The 15391-nt window shown below is 57.6% G+C and overlaps 1 protein-coding gene across 1 annotated transcript in view; it reads left to right on the top strand.

The window, feature by feature from the left end:
- The first annotated feature begins 8719 nt into the window (after positions 1–8719).
- Positions 8720–15391, top strand: part of LRP5 (LDL receptor related protein 5) — a 103641-nt gene continuing 96969 nt past the window's right edge. The window contains exon 1 of the mRNA XM_074274388.1: positions 8720–8893. Coding sequence (XP_074130489.1) covers positions 8839–8893 — 55 coding nt within the window. The 5' untranslated portion in view covers positions 8720–8838. The remainder of the gene's footprint in view (positions 8894–15391) is intronic.

Here is a 15391-nt window from a genome sequence, read left to right on the forward strand (position 1 = left end):
GGTTTGTGGTGGGCAGATCGGAAAGGAGAAAAATTGGGGACAAAGAACAATGAAGAGGTCCCTTCAGGAGTGAAGGGGCCTAGACAGGAGCTGCTCAGAAAAGAGAGGCGGGGAGGAGGATTGTAGGACTAGAAGTGGCCAGACCTGGTGTCTACTTGGATGTGTGGAGGGGAAGGGAGATGGAGGGAAGAATGGAACACATTAAGGTTGGGAACCTGAGCGGGAGGAAGGGAGGGAGGATTTGAACAGACAAAGGAAACGAGGGATAATTTAGAGCAAAGATTCCAGCTCTTTCTGGGTCATGTTGAGTTGGAGATGGCTCCAGGATGCCCCAGGAGAGCTGTCCAACAGGCAGGTGGAGTCTCAGAAGGCTAAGAGGGCAGGAGAGAAGCAGGTCTGGGATTCTTTTCATCCCCATGCATTTTCCAGTCCCATCACTTTCTGTTCCTGACTGTAAAGCACATTTTGTTCAGCCATTCTTAATCTCTGGACACATGGCTAATTCTCAAATTTTAAAAATTAAAAATAGAGGTATGAATGCTTGTTCTTTAGTTCTTCCCCCTCCCCCCCCCCCGGAGTATTTAAGTTTTCCGGTTACATGTAAAGATAATCTTCAACATTCATTTTTGTAAAATTTCAGGCTCCAAATTTGTTCTCCCCCTCTCTCTTACCTCTCCCCCTCTCTAGGACTCATTTTGAATATGTCCATAATAGCCACATTGTGAAAGAAAAATCAGATCAAAAGGGGAAAATCATGAGAAAGAAAAAGCAAATCCTCCCTCCCCTCTTCCCCCCCCCCCACCCCAAAGGTGAAAATTGTATGCTTCCATTGGCATTCAGTCTCCATCGTTCTTTCTCTGAATGTGGGTGCCCTTTTCCGTCCCAAGTTCACTGGAGTTGTCTTGAATCACCGCACTGCCGGGAAGAGCCAAGTCCACCATAGTTGATGAGTGCCGATGTTGCTTTACTGTGCATGACGTTCTGGTTCTGGTTCTGCCCGCTTCCCCAGCATCACTTCATGGAAGCCTTTCCTGAAACCATCCTGCTGATCACTACCTATAGGTCAGAAATACTGCATTAATTCAGAGCCCATAACTTCCTCAGCCATTTCCTGGTTAGGGGTCGGCACTCACTTTCCAAATGAATGAAAGGTCCTTCATCTTCCTCCCTTCTCCCCTTCCAGGAGATATTTTAGAATCGAGTCTCAGCTACGGAAGGATGGAGTCAAAATGTCTAATGGAGGTTGGGACTCTCTCTGTCCATGGCTTGACTGATCGTTCTTCCAGCCAGATCTCAAGGTACTTTCCAACACACCCAGCCCCATACTCGCTAAGATCTCCTCTGCCATTTTCCTCAGTGTGGAGGAAATTCGGGTGGAACTGCTGGGAGTAAGTCAGCATTCAGCACCATCCTGGCACATCATTTTGTTGTTTGATCATTTTTCAGTTGAGTTGGGCATGGAGTAGACACTTAATAAGTGCTTGTTGACAGACTGACCTAAAGTAACAATAGAACACTTGACTTTTAGTCAGGACTTCCGGTTCAGGGAAAATTGTGAAAGGGGACATTTGTTTTCAGTTCCGGCTCCCCCCTTACTCACTTGATTTATCTGACTCCCTGGCCTCCCTACCTTCCTCCTCCTGACCTGAATCTCTGCCATCTTTCTCCCTATGAAAGGCGTTTTCAGGAAACTAGGTGATACCAGCCATTTATACTTCAGAGTGAAATTAAAGCAATATTTATCTTCCTCGGGCTATTGCCTTGTCAGCTGTTATCTCTGTGCAAGAAAGTTTCTTCCGGTAAAGAGATTTTAGGCCCATGAAAAGTGGGGAGGGTGTTTGGAGTTGGGGAAGAGAAATCATGAGATATTATGAGGAAACTGGCTTTGACGGAGGCAGGCGGGACGGTGGAAGGGGACCAGATCTGAGGCTCCAGGAGACTGAGGCCCCAGATAACTCACTTAAATAACCGGGCCTCAGTTTCCTGAAGAGCTCCCTCAGAGGGTGGCGAAGGGGAAGGTTTTGTGAACCTTGAAGTGATTGTTGTGTTTGGGGGGGGGCGTGTAGCTGGGTATCAAAGGAAGCAGTGATGGGTCAGTGATGGCAACGACGCTGGCAATCTCATCTCACTTCAGGCAGTCTCTGAGCTAATCATGGGGGACTCTGCCCTCAGTTTCCCCATCTGTTAAATGGACCTAAGTCTACCTCTCAGGGGTGCTGAGGACTTAATAGATAATGTAGAGTCTCGCCCAGCAGGAATGCTGACCCCACTGCTGGAGCAGCCCCCAGGAGGGCGCGCTCAGGAAGTGCCTTATCTTCTTTCTGTCTCTTAATTGGGCCAGGGGTCTTCAGGAGGCTTTAAACCCTGGAGAGCAGGGGAGAGGCCCAGAGCAGCAGCCTCTGCCCAGCACCCCCCTTTCCCCTTCTTCCTTTCCCCCTCCCCCCGGGGGCACAGCCCCTCTTGTCAGTCAGTTGGCAGAGCCAGTTGTCAGCAGCTATTTACAAGCCCTAAGGCCCCTCCCTTGGGCAATCGGGACAGCTGACCCCCTGTCCCCCCCTCTGGCTCCCAGGTGTCAGTTCACTGAACAAACTGGCGCTGGTGCCCCTGAGTGGAGGCAGGGAGCATGTAGAGCCACCGTGCCCTGCTCCTGCCCAAGGTCGGTTTTCCTGGTTCCCAGGCTCCTCGGGCAGCTCAGCTAAGGCCCCAGGGAGTTCCCAAACTTCGGAGGCCTCAGGGGCTCTCCGGATCCTCTCGTAGCCGAACGGGACTCCTCTCCTAACTCCTAACTTCTGTAGTCAGAAAACATTTGTGGAGCACCTACTGTGTGCCAGGCCCTGTGCTAAGGACTGGGGAGACAAAGGGTCCCTGCCCTCTCGAAGCTCCCCACAAACTCTAGAGGGGGATCCCTTGGAAATAACCCAAGGGAAGGCCAGGGGCAAGACTTCCCCTAGAAGTGGGGTTTGAGGTGAGTCCTGAAGAGGCCAGGAGCCTCAGGTGAGGAGGGATGGGGAACAGCCAGGGAAGGCTCCAGGAATCTAAAGTCTCAGACTCAGGGCTTTCCTCTTTCTGGGTCTCAGTTTCCTCATTTGGAAAATGACGTCATTGGACTCAAAACTCCTTCTGACCCTAATCCATGCTCCTGACAAGCCACCCCTAGGACATGTGATCTTCCTCCAGAGATGGGGACCCCATCACCCTGGGAAGCGGGCCCCTTACTTTGGGGGAGCTCTAGCTGTTAAGGATTCCCTGCCTCCCCAGCCTTCAAGGTCAGTCAGCCTCTGCAGCTGCCTTCCGAGCCTTGAGGCCAGTCAGGGTGAGAGCAGCCGTGAGGGGGCTGATTGGTCAGCCAAGCCTGGATTCAGGGCCTGACCCCCGGCTGGAGACTGGGGCTGGTGGCCTGCCTGGTGGAGGCGGGATTCTGGTGGCCCATCTGGTCTGGGCCTTGGCTCTGGTGGTCTGCTCTGGCAGGAGGTGGGCTTACAACAGATAGAGCCCCTTAGGCTGGAAGCCTCTGGAGACCCGCCCCCTTTCACACCCTCCCCTGTCCCCAGTTCCTGTGGGACTGAGCACCCGCTCCAGCCTGTGGGTGCCCCCGAACTGCTGCTCCACTTCTCCCCCACCCCACAGTGCCACCCCCTTTCTGCTGGGGTCCACCCTGGCCAGCGGGTCCTAGCCCTCCCAGCCCTCGGTGCGGTCTCCTCCCTTGTCCGGAGCTCTGAGGGACTCTCTGTCCCAGGCAGGTCGGAGCTTCTCAGGGCACACTGAGATACCACACGCCGGCCGGGCCGGGCTTTGCACCCTGTCTCCCCCGCTGCCCCCTCCCCCTCCTGCTCCTTAGGCGGGGAAACAGCGTCAGGCTGGGTGGCTCGGCCCATACAGGGCCAGACTTAGAATCAGGACACCCGGGTTCAAATTCTGCTTCCGTCCCCGCTAGCCCCATGGGCCTCCGCAAGCGACCGAACGTCCTTTAGCCTTGGTTTCAGACTCAGGAAACGGGACAATGAGAGCGCCTCCCCCCGGCCTCCCCTGGAGAGAAGGGTCCCCCGCACGAGGCCCCGGGATGGGGGGCACAGAACCAACATCGCCCGGCTGAAGCTCCCGGGGCCTGATCCCGAGGCCGCGGCTGCCGCTGCTCGCCCGATGGCCAGGGTGCAGGCCCGGAGCCCGCCGCTCTGCTGGAAGCCGCCTCGGAACTCGGCCCCGGCGGCCCCGGGCAGTTCCGGGAAGTCCCAGCTGGGCCGCTTGTTTGGTCTGCGACGGCCCAGCGGGGCGAGGGAAGACTTGTGCGCCAGTCAGAAGGCCGTTTCCTCCTCGAGCCCCATTGTTAAGAGACCAAGAAAAGAGAAGAAAGGAAAGAAAATCATAACATTTTCCAATGTTTAGACTGAAAGAAGCCATCTCCTCTCCCTCCCCCCTGCAGAAAGAAGCCATCTCCTCTCCCTCCCCCTCCTGAAAAAGCCTCCTCCCTCCCCCCTGCTGAAAGAAGCCATCTCCCCCCCCCCCCACTCCCCGACTGTTTACATTTCAAAGCTTCAGACTGGGCTTTGGGCCTCGGAGACGGAAGCCCCAGATTCAAATAGCGCCCCAGGCTGGGCGGGCGCTGGGGGAGGGGTGGGGGGGTGACTGCAGTGGCCGCTCAGTTTCCTCTCCTGGAAAACCGAGGATGCAGCCCCTCCCTCCTGGCTTCGGGCAATGACCGAATGCCCACAGGTCACGTTCTCATCTTTAAAGTGGTTTTGTTTGTTTGTTTGTTTGTTTTTTTAATAAACACATCTATGATTTCTAATTGAAAATGTTCTAAGGCTTTTCCTTGAGAAGTCAGGTTCGGGGCCTGTTCTGAGCCCGACCCGCGGGGAAACGCTGACCCTCCCGGCCCGGAGCCCTTCCTGCTCCCGGATGACGGATTCCCGAAAGCGTGTGGAGCTGTGGAGGTGGAGAGTGTCCGGGCCCGGCGGGAGAAAGCTCCGGCTGGAGCCCTGGCTTTCCAAGCTGTCCTTCCCCGGCTCCTCAAAGTTGCTCTTCGGTCAATGACCTGGAAACTCTCCATCTCCCCGAGGACCCCGGAGAGGAAGGAAGGAGGGAGGGAAGGAGTTAAGGAAGAAAAGGAAGGAAGGAAGGAAGGGTCAGTGTGAGTTCAGTACTGCCTGACACTGAAAGGCTGTTTGCCTTCATATTCCAGCCCGTCCTCTCCCTCCTCTCCATCTTTGCCACACTGCAGATCACCGTCTGCTCTGGCCAACTTAGCCCAAGGCAAAAATTCTGGGAAAAGAAACCGAGCAGCCAGAGTGTCTGTGCTCCAGCACCCGAGTCTGCGTCCCGGTTCTCGGCTCTTTCTCCAAGACTTCGGCGATCTCGTCAGCCCCAGGAGCGTTCCTAGCGCTCCTGTCCCTCCTGAGCGTCCTTGTCCCTCCTGAGCGCCCTTGTCTCTCCTGAGCGCCCTGCCACTATCAGCTGCCCCTTGGCCATTCTAATTGGAGTTCTTGTTGGCAGACTTATTGCCACCTCGGCAGAATCCATTCCCCCTCTTCCTCAGGTCCCAGTTTCTGCCACAGGGCCGCTTCTGCACAGGGAAACTTTTGAGGCGCCCGCAGTGCCTCCCTCGGGTCCCTCATTGGACTAGGAGGTCTCCGGGGCTCCTTCCACTTTGGGGATTCGGAGTTTCAAAGAACATCCTCTTTTGGGGGGCGGGGTTCCCTTTAAGCATTTTCCTGCATCCTCTTGGGCATTTCTTTGATCCCCACAATCAGTCAGCACTTAGGAAGAGCGCCCAGTTCTAGAGATACAAAGAGAGATAGGAGTTCAAAGAGCATAAATGCATATGAACGCCAGCAAAATGGATGCAGCAGGAAAGGAGAAGGTTCTTCAGACGAGGTTAGCAGAGCGGATCAGGAAGCGCTTCCGGGGGGAGGCAGCCGGGTACCCCGCCCGGGCACTCAAGGGAACCTGGGGGGCGCATTATAGGCAGTGCCAGCCGGGCCGAGGCGCTCCAGGGATGCGTCCCAGGTGAGGAGCACAAGAAAGCCAGTTTGACTGGAAGGGAGAGGCCCGGAAGGGGGAGGAGGGGCCGAGAGGGGGAGGGCTCAGCTAGCACAGCCTGACTCAAGTTCAGGGGAGGCCCGGAGCCTCAGTGGGGCCTGGAGTTCAAATCCAAGCTTCCAGTGCGGCCCCAGGCAAGAGCTGAGCCCTGCTGAGCCCCATAAAAGGAGCAGTGGGAGCCAGTGCTCTGGGCTGGCCAAGTGTGGCTGTGAAAGTATTGGCAATAATCCTTAAAAAGCCCTGAGGCTGTTACAAACCTGGGAGGCAGTGCCCTCCCCTGCCCTGGCCCACCTCTCAGGCTCCTCGAAGGCAGAGACAACTCCTGCTCCTCCTCCTCCTCTTCCTCCTCCTCCTCCTTCTCCTCTTCCCCCTCCTCTTCCTCTTCCTCCTCCTCCTCCTCCTCCTCCTCCTCCTCCTTCTTCCCCCTCCTCTTCTTCTTCCTCTCCTCTTCTTCCTGTCCTCCTCTTCTTCTTCCTCCTCTCCTCCTCCTCTTTTTCTTCCTGTCCTCCTCTTCTTCTTCCTCCTCTCCTCCTCCTCCTCTTCTTCCTCTCCTCCTTTTGCTCCTTCTCTCTCTCTCTGTATCCTTGCACTTAGCACATGGTAAAGATTGGATGACCGCCTGCTGGACCGGTCCCTGATTAGCCAGACTGTGGGTGGAGGTGCCCCCTCCCCGAAGGTTGGAGACCCTGGCTGGGTGCTAGCTGGCCATCCAGAGTTCAAGTTCACTGAGGCAGAGACCCGGAGGCCAGAAGGCCGGGAAGACTCTCTGGAGGCTTGCAGGCTTTAGCTGACTGAGGCACTGGGACTTCTGTGGCTCCTGCTCAGGCAATCAAAAGTGGTTAATTGAGAGATCACAAAAAAGGGGGGGGGAAGGCCCCACGTGAGCAAAATGTTTGTAGGCTGTTTTAGTGGCAAGGAAGTGGAAAGGGAGTGGGCCCCTTCAGCTGGGGATGGCTGGGTAAGATACAGTCTGTGCCTGTTGTGGAATATTATTGTGGTATCAATAGTATTGAAACAACCTGCAGGAGGATTCCGAGGGGCCTGGAGAGACTGACGGGAACTGGTGCTGAGGGAAGAGAGCAGGACCGGGGGATCATGGGACACGGCAACAGCAAGACTATATGATAATCAATTCTGATGGACGGGCTGTGACCCACATTCAGGCTGGTGATGGAGAGAGGGACTCCGTGTGGATCACAACACAGACTGTTCACCTTTTTGTTGTTCGCTTGTTTTTTTCTTTCTCATTTTTTCCTCTTTTTGATCTGCTTTTTCTGGTGATATACGTGGAAGCTTATAGAATTGCCCAGGTTTAATGTATACTGGATCTCAGGGGGGAGGGAGGGACAAAACTTGGAACACAAGGTTTTGTAAGGACGAATGTGGGAAACGATCTTTGCTTGGATTTTGAAAATTAAAAAGCTATTATCAAATAAACAATTAAAAAGTGATTAAGCTCCTACTGTGTGTCAGGCATTGTGCTAAGTTCTGGGGATACAAAGAAAGTCTTTGATCTCATGAGAAAGTCATGATCTAATGAGGAGAGGACATTCAAACAGGGATGTTCAGATAAGCTCCATATACAACTGTGGAAAACGAACAGAGGGAAGGGCCTGATAACTAGAGGAGACCTCTGGCAGATCTGAACTGTCTTGCAGGAAGCCTGGAAATGGGACAGAGTTCCAGGCCCCGGGAGAGCCGGTGGAAATGCCTGGTTCTGGAGCCTGAGGAGGCCGAGAGGAAGAGGGTGGGCCGGGAATGTGCGTGTGGGGGTGAGGCCCAGGGACTTGGCCTGTGGGAGTCCTGGCCACTGGATTTTGGAGCTGCTGGGGAGCCATGAGGTGAGGGAATGAGGGTGCTGGGGGGATGGGATTGGAGCTGAGCCTGAGGATCACCTTGGCAGCCCAGTGAGGATGGCTTGCAGTTGGAGGCAGGCTGGTCCGGAGGCCAAAGGCACATGGAAGAGCCTGCGCCCCAGTGATGGCCCAGCCAGAAGAGAGAGGGAGGGGTGCATGTGGACGTACACGGGAGACATTGGCAGCAGACTGGCTGTGAGAGAGAGAGAGACAGACAGACAGACAGAGAGGGATACAGAAAGAGAGAGAGAGACAGACAGACAGTGAGACAGAGACAGACAGAGGAGTCCAAGGAGATCTCTGAGTTTGGAGCAGGAGGACAGAGAGGGGCGGCGCCTTATCAGTAACTGGGAAGTCTAGAAGAAGGCCGGATTTGGGAGGAAGTTTGGGGCACGTTGGGCGTAAGGGTGGGCAGCAGGCGCGGGGACGGCCGGGCAGCAGGGAAGCCCACGGGGCCGCGGCCGGACGCGGGTGACGGCCCGGCAGGTGGCAGCTGGCGGGCGCGAGAGAGCACGCCGGCTGGGGGCTGGCAGGCCCGGGGGCGGGGCCGGCGCTGCAGCTGGGGGCGGGGAGCCGCCGGGGCTCCCGCCCCTCTCCTCCTCCTCCACCTCGTCGTCGTCGTCCTCCTCCTCCTCCAGCTTCTCGGGAACGTCCTCCCACTGGGTTGGCGGAGGCTCGGGGGAGGCCCGCCGGGAGGGGGCGAGGGGAGTTAGCCGGGGGCGCGGGCCGCCGGGAGCGCACGCTGGGGGAGCCGCGCCGCGCCGGGGCTCGGGCAGCCGGGCGCACGGGTCGGAGCCGGAGCGGGCGCCGGAGCCGGAGCAGGAGCGGGCGCCCGAGCCGCAGCCGGCCGGCCCGCCCGGGGGACGCGCGGACACCTGGGCCCCCGCGGCCCGCGCCATGGAGCCCGAGTGAGGCGGCCGGGCCGGGCCGGGGCCGGGGCCGGACCATGGAGGCCGTGCTGGCGCTGCTGGCCCTCTGCAGCCACTTGGCTCCAGCGAGAGGTGAGTGGGGCCCCTCGCTTTGTCTCCCGGGGGCCGGCCGGGCCGGGCCTGGGCCGCCGGGCCGGAGCGCAGGGCATCGCCGGGGCCGGCGGGGGGCGGGGGCGCCGCGGCCCCCGGAGGCTCGCGTTAACTTTGGGCAGGGGGGGGCTGCGGGCGCCGAGACAATAGAACTTTGCCGGGACCCGCCGGCCGCCGGGAGAGGGAGCCGCTGGCGGCTGGCAGCGCCGGGAGCCAAGTTTGGGGCAGGAGCCGGGCCGAGCCCGAGCCCCGAAGTTGGCTCGTGGGCCTGGGACGCCCCGCGCCGGCGGCCCGGAGCCCGGGGGGGGCGGAGGAGGGAGATCCGAGGGGGGCCCCCCTCACGCACCCTCGGCGCCGGCCCCGTCCCAGCCTCCCCGCGACTCCGCCGGTGCCCAAGTGGGGCTTTCCGGGCCCTTTGTCTGGAGGTCCCGGCCCGGGGAGGCCGCCGCGGGACCCTCTCCCTGCCTCCGGCCGGAGGGAAGCGCCCCGCCCGCGCGCCCAAGCCCTGCGCGCCCCTTGCTCGGGGAGCTGCCCCACCGCGGGGGGTGGGGGGTGCGCGGGGTGTGGCCCAGGTGCTCCCGGCGTAGGGAGGCGACAATAAAGGGGCGGGGGCCGGCCCGGCTGCCGGTGCCCCTGGCCACCTGTGGAGAGCCGCCAGGTGCCCGCCGGGAGGGAGGGATCCGCAGGTGGACGGAGCCCCACGCTGGCGCCCGGCCCAGCTCCGGCCTCCTGCTTTTCCTCGTGGCTGGGGGGCCCCCCCAAGCCTTCCCTCCCAGGCTCCGCTGCCCCTCCCAGGCGTGGGGAGCCCGACTTGCACTGGAAGCTCTCGCGGCCCGCGGTGTAGACGCAGACTGCGCGCTGCCTGGGCGGGGGTGGGGGCGGGCAATCCCGAGGCTCGGCTCACCTGGCGGCCCAGGTTCGAGGCTGCCCCGGGAGAGGCCGGGTCTGCACGTGCAGAGCGAGCTAGTCTGGCCCCGCGGCCTGGGGAAGTCTGGCCCCCGAGGTCCGGGTAACTCCCCAGAACTGCCTCTTTGTTTTACTGGTGTAGACCCGGGGAACTGTGGGGTGCGGCTGGAGAAACAATCGGGCCACTTGGCCTTGGCCCGGAAACTTTGGTCCCTGCCCCCGGAGGGCTCGGCCGAGGCCTGGGGAGGCTGAGCCGGGAGTCCTGGGACCAGGTAGAGCTGGCTCAGCTTCCGGCTGCCCCCTCTCTCCTTGGGCTCCGTGACCTTGGGCTGGGCACCACATCTGAGGGCTGCCTGCGGCCCTGCCCTGGGACCGCCCTCGAGCTCGGACCCCTTCTGAGCCTGCACTTAGTGTGTCGCTCCTCTCCCCGCCGCCCTGAGCTTTTCCTGAGGCTCCGGCCTGGCCCCAAGAAGGGGGACAGACTCCTGGGCACAGGCTGTCTGGCCTCCGTCCTGCCGCTTCTCAGGGTAAGAGAGGAGGCTGCAAAGAGTCCCCCCCCCCAGTCTTACCCCTGTGCACACAGATTGAGTTTTTAAAATTTAACCTTATATTTTTTTTTGCCATGTTGATTTTAGCTGATTTATTCCTGCTGGTCATTCAGGAAGCATTTGCCAAGCACCTACTGTGTGCCAGTCATTCAGGAAGCATTTGCCAAAGCACCTACTGTGTGCCAGTCATTCAGGAAGCATTTGCCAAGCACCTACTGTGTGCCAGTCATTCAGGAAGCATTTGCCAAGCACCTACTGTGTGCCAGTCATTCAGAAAGTGTTTGCCAAGCACCTTCTGTGTGCCAGTCATTCAGGAGGCGTTTGCCAAGCACCTATTCTTGTCTTTGTCCTGTTGAGATCCCACTTGGGATTTTCTTGACAGGGATACTGAAGGAATTGGCCATTTCCTTCTCCAGCTCATTTTACAGATGGGGAATCTGAGGCAAACAAGGTGAAATGACTTGCCTAGGGTCACATAACTAATGAGTGTCTGAGGCCACATTTGAAGTCAGGTCCTCCTGCCTCCACTGTACCACCCAGCTGCCTCCCTCACATTGACAGTAGGCACCGATCCTGGGGTTTAAGCCCATGTCTCTAATTCCAGAGACATTGTGCTTTCTCCTGCTAAGCACCTACTGTGCACCAGCTGGCAGTGATAACCACTGTCACACATTTGTGGTTTCTGTCCTGTCTCCTGCTTCTATTACCTCCTTTCTGGCCTCAATTTGCAATCTCTAAAATGGGGATAATTATAGCCATAGTCTGGGTACACCAGGCCGGCAGGTAACAAGCATCCATTATTCAGTCCTTACTATGTGCCAGGGAGGGGATATGTATCCCCCAGCTTCCAATCTAAAGTAGAAACCCCACATAAAAGGGAGCTAAAACTGAGCTAGGGCAGGGGAAATGACACTTTGCAAGGGTTCGAGTCCCATAGAAATGTTGAGCCATTCTTTGTGCAATGATTAAAAGTTGGCAAAAAAGCTCAATTCATTATCTTATTTGGGCTTCCCAATAGGCCTATTAAGTGATTGCTATCTTCTTTATGGAGGGGAAACTGAGGCTCCGAGAGAGGAAGCAGATTTCCTAGGGTCAGAAGGGATCACTCAGGCTGGTTTTGAATCTGAGCCCCCCGACCTTGAGTCCTGGGTCCCCTCTGGCCCTCAATGCTGCCGGGAGAAAGGACTGGCCTTGGGACCAAGGGGGCTGGAGCCCGCACCTAGGCTGTGCCCCTGGATGGGTGACCGTGCACAAGTCCCTTCCCATTTCAGGGCCTCAGTTTCTCCAGCTGTGGACAGGGTGCCACGGTGGGCTCCGAAGGTTCTTCTCCATCTCCACCTGCGTCTGTCTCCTTAAGGGTCGGAAAAACTGCCTTCTCCTTCTGGTTTCCTTATCAAGGTCTGGACTTTGGACAAGGAAGTTCATTGTTCTGAGCCTTAACTTCCTCATCTATAAAATGGGGGCGCTGACATCCATTTTCACATACTTTGGAAGCTCTTTCCTTAGGGTTACAAAAGGCTGGACCCAGATGACCTCACAGCCGCTGTGACCCTCCCCATTTATAGCTTTCCCAGTTGACAGACGGGCTTTCTTGCGGTTCTGATCCAAGGTTCCCAAAATTCTGCTCTCTAGCCTCCCTTTGCTTGCCCGGGCTGCCCCCCCATCACCCACCCCTGATGTTCTCCTCCCCCCCAGCTCTCGGGACCCCTCTCTCCTCGCCGATCTCAGCAGCTTTGCATTTTTCTCTGTACCTGGATTTCCTTGTTGGCCAAGACATTTTGGTTTTTGATTTGATTCCCTAGCACTGCATACAGTAAGTGCCTAATAAATGTTTATTGAATTGAATTCTATGGACTGAAGGAAGGACAATCAGAAGACCCCGGCTTTAGAGCTGGAAGGGCTCTTGGAGGCCTGGTAGGCGACCGCCCAGGGAAGGGGGCCGAGGGGGGGGGTGTCAGGCATCTTGGGTAAAGGTCCTTGGGTGGTGGGCATCCCCTGCAGCCGGGTGGGCAGAGGAGGGGACCGGAACACGGGAGGCATTTAGGGTTAGCAGGGAAGAGGGGGAGTGACAGGAACTGATGTTGCAAGCGGGGGGCACCATGTGAGAGCGGGCAGCGCCGGGCCAAAACCACGGACGCTCGCAGATCGAAAACAGGCTCAGGCCCGGAGACTGACAGGAAGTCCAGGGCCCGGTGCCAGGCTGGACCACAGGGGGAAGGCCGGCCCGGCCAAGTCCGCCCTTCGGAGCGCTCGGTGCCCAGAGAGATGTCAGCGGAAAATGGACTCGAGGCCGGCCGGGTGCTGACAGGGACGCGGCTCTGACCCAGGGTTGGGGAGGGGGCTGCGGGGCCCACTTCTGCTGCCCCCACTTTCCCGTTGTTCCATCTGAGCCCCAGCAGGATAATGTTTGCTCACCTCCCGATTCAGGAAATGGCCTAGGGGCCGACTCAGGAAATGATCTAGGGGTCATAAGACGCCCCCTACCCCTGGACCCTTCCCCTCCCCAAGATTCCTTCTAGGTCCTTAATGGACCCTTCCCCGCCTTTGTTTACCTCCAGGCAGGGTGGGAGAAGGAGCCTCAGACTTGGGAGGTCAAGTCAGCTAGTGCCAGAGGGTCTGTCAGACACCAAAAATCCAGCTCCTGCCTCAGTCTGAAGGGAAGATCAAAGGGACCAAGTCATAGCAAGTCAGGAAGCATTAATGTTGCGCCTACTGTGTGCTGAGGCATTGAGCCAACCAAAAAGGGGAGTGCAAACGGCAGAGTCGTGGCTCCTGGGCAGGATCACTGACCTTGGGCTGGAGAAGAGAAGGCTGTGACTAACCTCATTTTAAAAACGAGACCCACATTTGCACCAGCTAGGATTTGAACTCAGGGCTCTGCATGCAAATTCAGAACTTCTCACATGGTACTGTGAGCCTTCCCTTGGGTTCAGTCCAAATTCCTGCCCCTCTGTGTATTGGGATGGAGAAAAGTGACCTTCCCCGAGGATCCTGCAAGATGAGAAAGTCCCCAGGGGCTCATGGGAGACTCCCCCTCCTCAGCAGTGCTCTGGCCCTCCCTGCTGTCCCGGGACGGCGAGGAGTCCCGCTCTCCAGCCCGACCTGATGGTCCCTGGCCATCCTCTGCCCTGAGAAAAACCATCCAGGCCGGTCTACACTGGCTAAAATCAGCGCCTTCCTTTGGGCAGATCTAGTTCCCCGTGGCCAGCCCGGCCGGAGCTAATCCGGCAGCAGGGAGACTTTCTTGTTGTAATTTTGCCGGATAAATTTAGGCTCCTTGGCGGTTGAAGAGAATTATGTTGCAGCTGGAAAGAGCTGGGATTTCATGGGCGTGGGCATTCCCTGTCCTGTTAATAATAACCTCAGCAGGCTTTCCTACACGGATTCACGGGCCGCTGCGGCCCAAAAAAAATAATCGGCATCAAGTGGTGGCCACTGGGCTGGGGCGGGGCCGGGCTTCCTGCACTGGCCCCTGTGGGGCTGCCCTACGGGACCAGCCCTGACCCGTGCCTGCGGAGGAGCCCAGGGTCTCGGAGAGCCCCCTCCCCGCTGGGGAAGTGACTCTGGGAACATGGGCCTCCCAGGAGTAACGACAGCAGCTTTCTGGGGCTCTCACTTGGACTGTCAGCTGGCCCCATTGTACAGTTGGAAAAATGGAGGCAGCAGGAAGGACGGAGGTGGGGAGGGGATGCTAAGAGCAGCTCCAGGCCCACTGGGGCTAGGCTGGAAGGGACCCCAGAGAGTGTTAATTATGCTAATTAGTAGTGCTTCCCCTGTGCCTGCCCGGCTGAGGGCTTTACTTCCATTTGATCCTCATAACAACCTGGGAGGTGCTGCTATGATTCCTGTTTGACAGATGGGGAAACTGAGGCAGGCAGGGGTGAGGGGAGTGCCATACAGCTGGATCTGGACTGAGCCAGCCTGTCTGCAGCTCCCTCTGGTAAGGTGAGAACGCGACCAGCTATGGGACCAATGGGGAAGGAGATGGAAAAATAGTCCAGGAGGTGGAAGGTTGGGAAAGCTGGGCCTCCAGCCGCCCTCCTGCAGAAGGGCCTCCAGGCGAGTCTGGAAGAGGGAGGGTGCCCCGGTCCGGAGGTGCAGCCAGGCCGGAGGCCCAGGGATGGGAAATGGGAGCTGGAGCCCTCCCGCCCTGGGATCTGTGTGGGGGCCAGCGGGGCCTGGGGCTGGGGGTGCTTGTGTGCCCACCCTCCCAAAGCTTTGGCCCTTAAGGCCACGGCTTCCATTTTCTTGGTACAGTGGATGGGGAGGGCGCTGACCTTTGACTCAGGAAGGGACCCAGGCCCGAGTGTCACATGCTGCTGGGTGACCTTTCCATATCCCAGGTGATTTAGAGCTAGAAGCTGCTATTGTGCCTCAGTGGAGGGACTGTGTGCCTTGGGGCAAACCACGGGCCTAGATGCCCCCCAAACAAAATCAGCTCCCCCCGTCATGAAAGCAGGGTGTGCAGTACAAGGCAGGACTGGGTTTGGGAGTCCTGGCGCTTGTAACTCACTTCCCCACATGATTCTTCCTCTTGGTCTGGCCAAGCTGCCCAGCCTGGGTCCCTCCCCCCAGCTCCCTCAGTGTGCCCCCCTGCCCCCCCAGCCTCCCCTGGCGCCCCGATTCTGGCACTTCTGGGTGAGGAGCTGCACTCCAGCAGGCCTGCTTTGTATCCAGAGGCCTGTGTATGAAACAACTTCTAGAGAAAACATATTTACACATGTTCTACACACATCAAACCGAGACAAAGGAGCTTGTGTCAAATAGAATCTCTCTATAATATCCACACACTGCACACATGTATGTAACACACACACATGTACATGTACAAAGACGGGAATTTTACACGAAACAATCTGTGAAATAGCCATGTTCTACCTGTGCTACACACATTAAACATGGAGAAACGAGTTTTGTATAAAACAATTTCTATATACTGCAAACATATATGTAAAAACACACATATATAAATATACAAATATAGGAATTTTATGGAAAACAATCCCTGAAATATATTTATACATGT

The sequence above is a fragment of the Sminthopsis crassicaudata genome, chromosome 6 (assembly GCF_048593235.1).
Source record: "Sminthopsis crassicaudata isolate SCR6 chromosome 6, ASM4859323v1, whole genome shotgun sequence".
Taxonomy (NCBI): domain Eukaryota; kingdom Metazoa; phylum Chordata; class Mammalia; order Dasyuromorphia; family Dasyuridae; genus Sminthopsis; species Sminthopsis crassicaudata.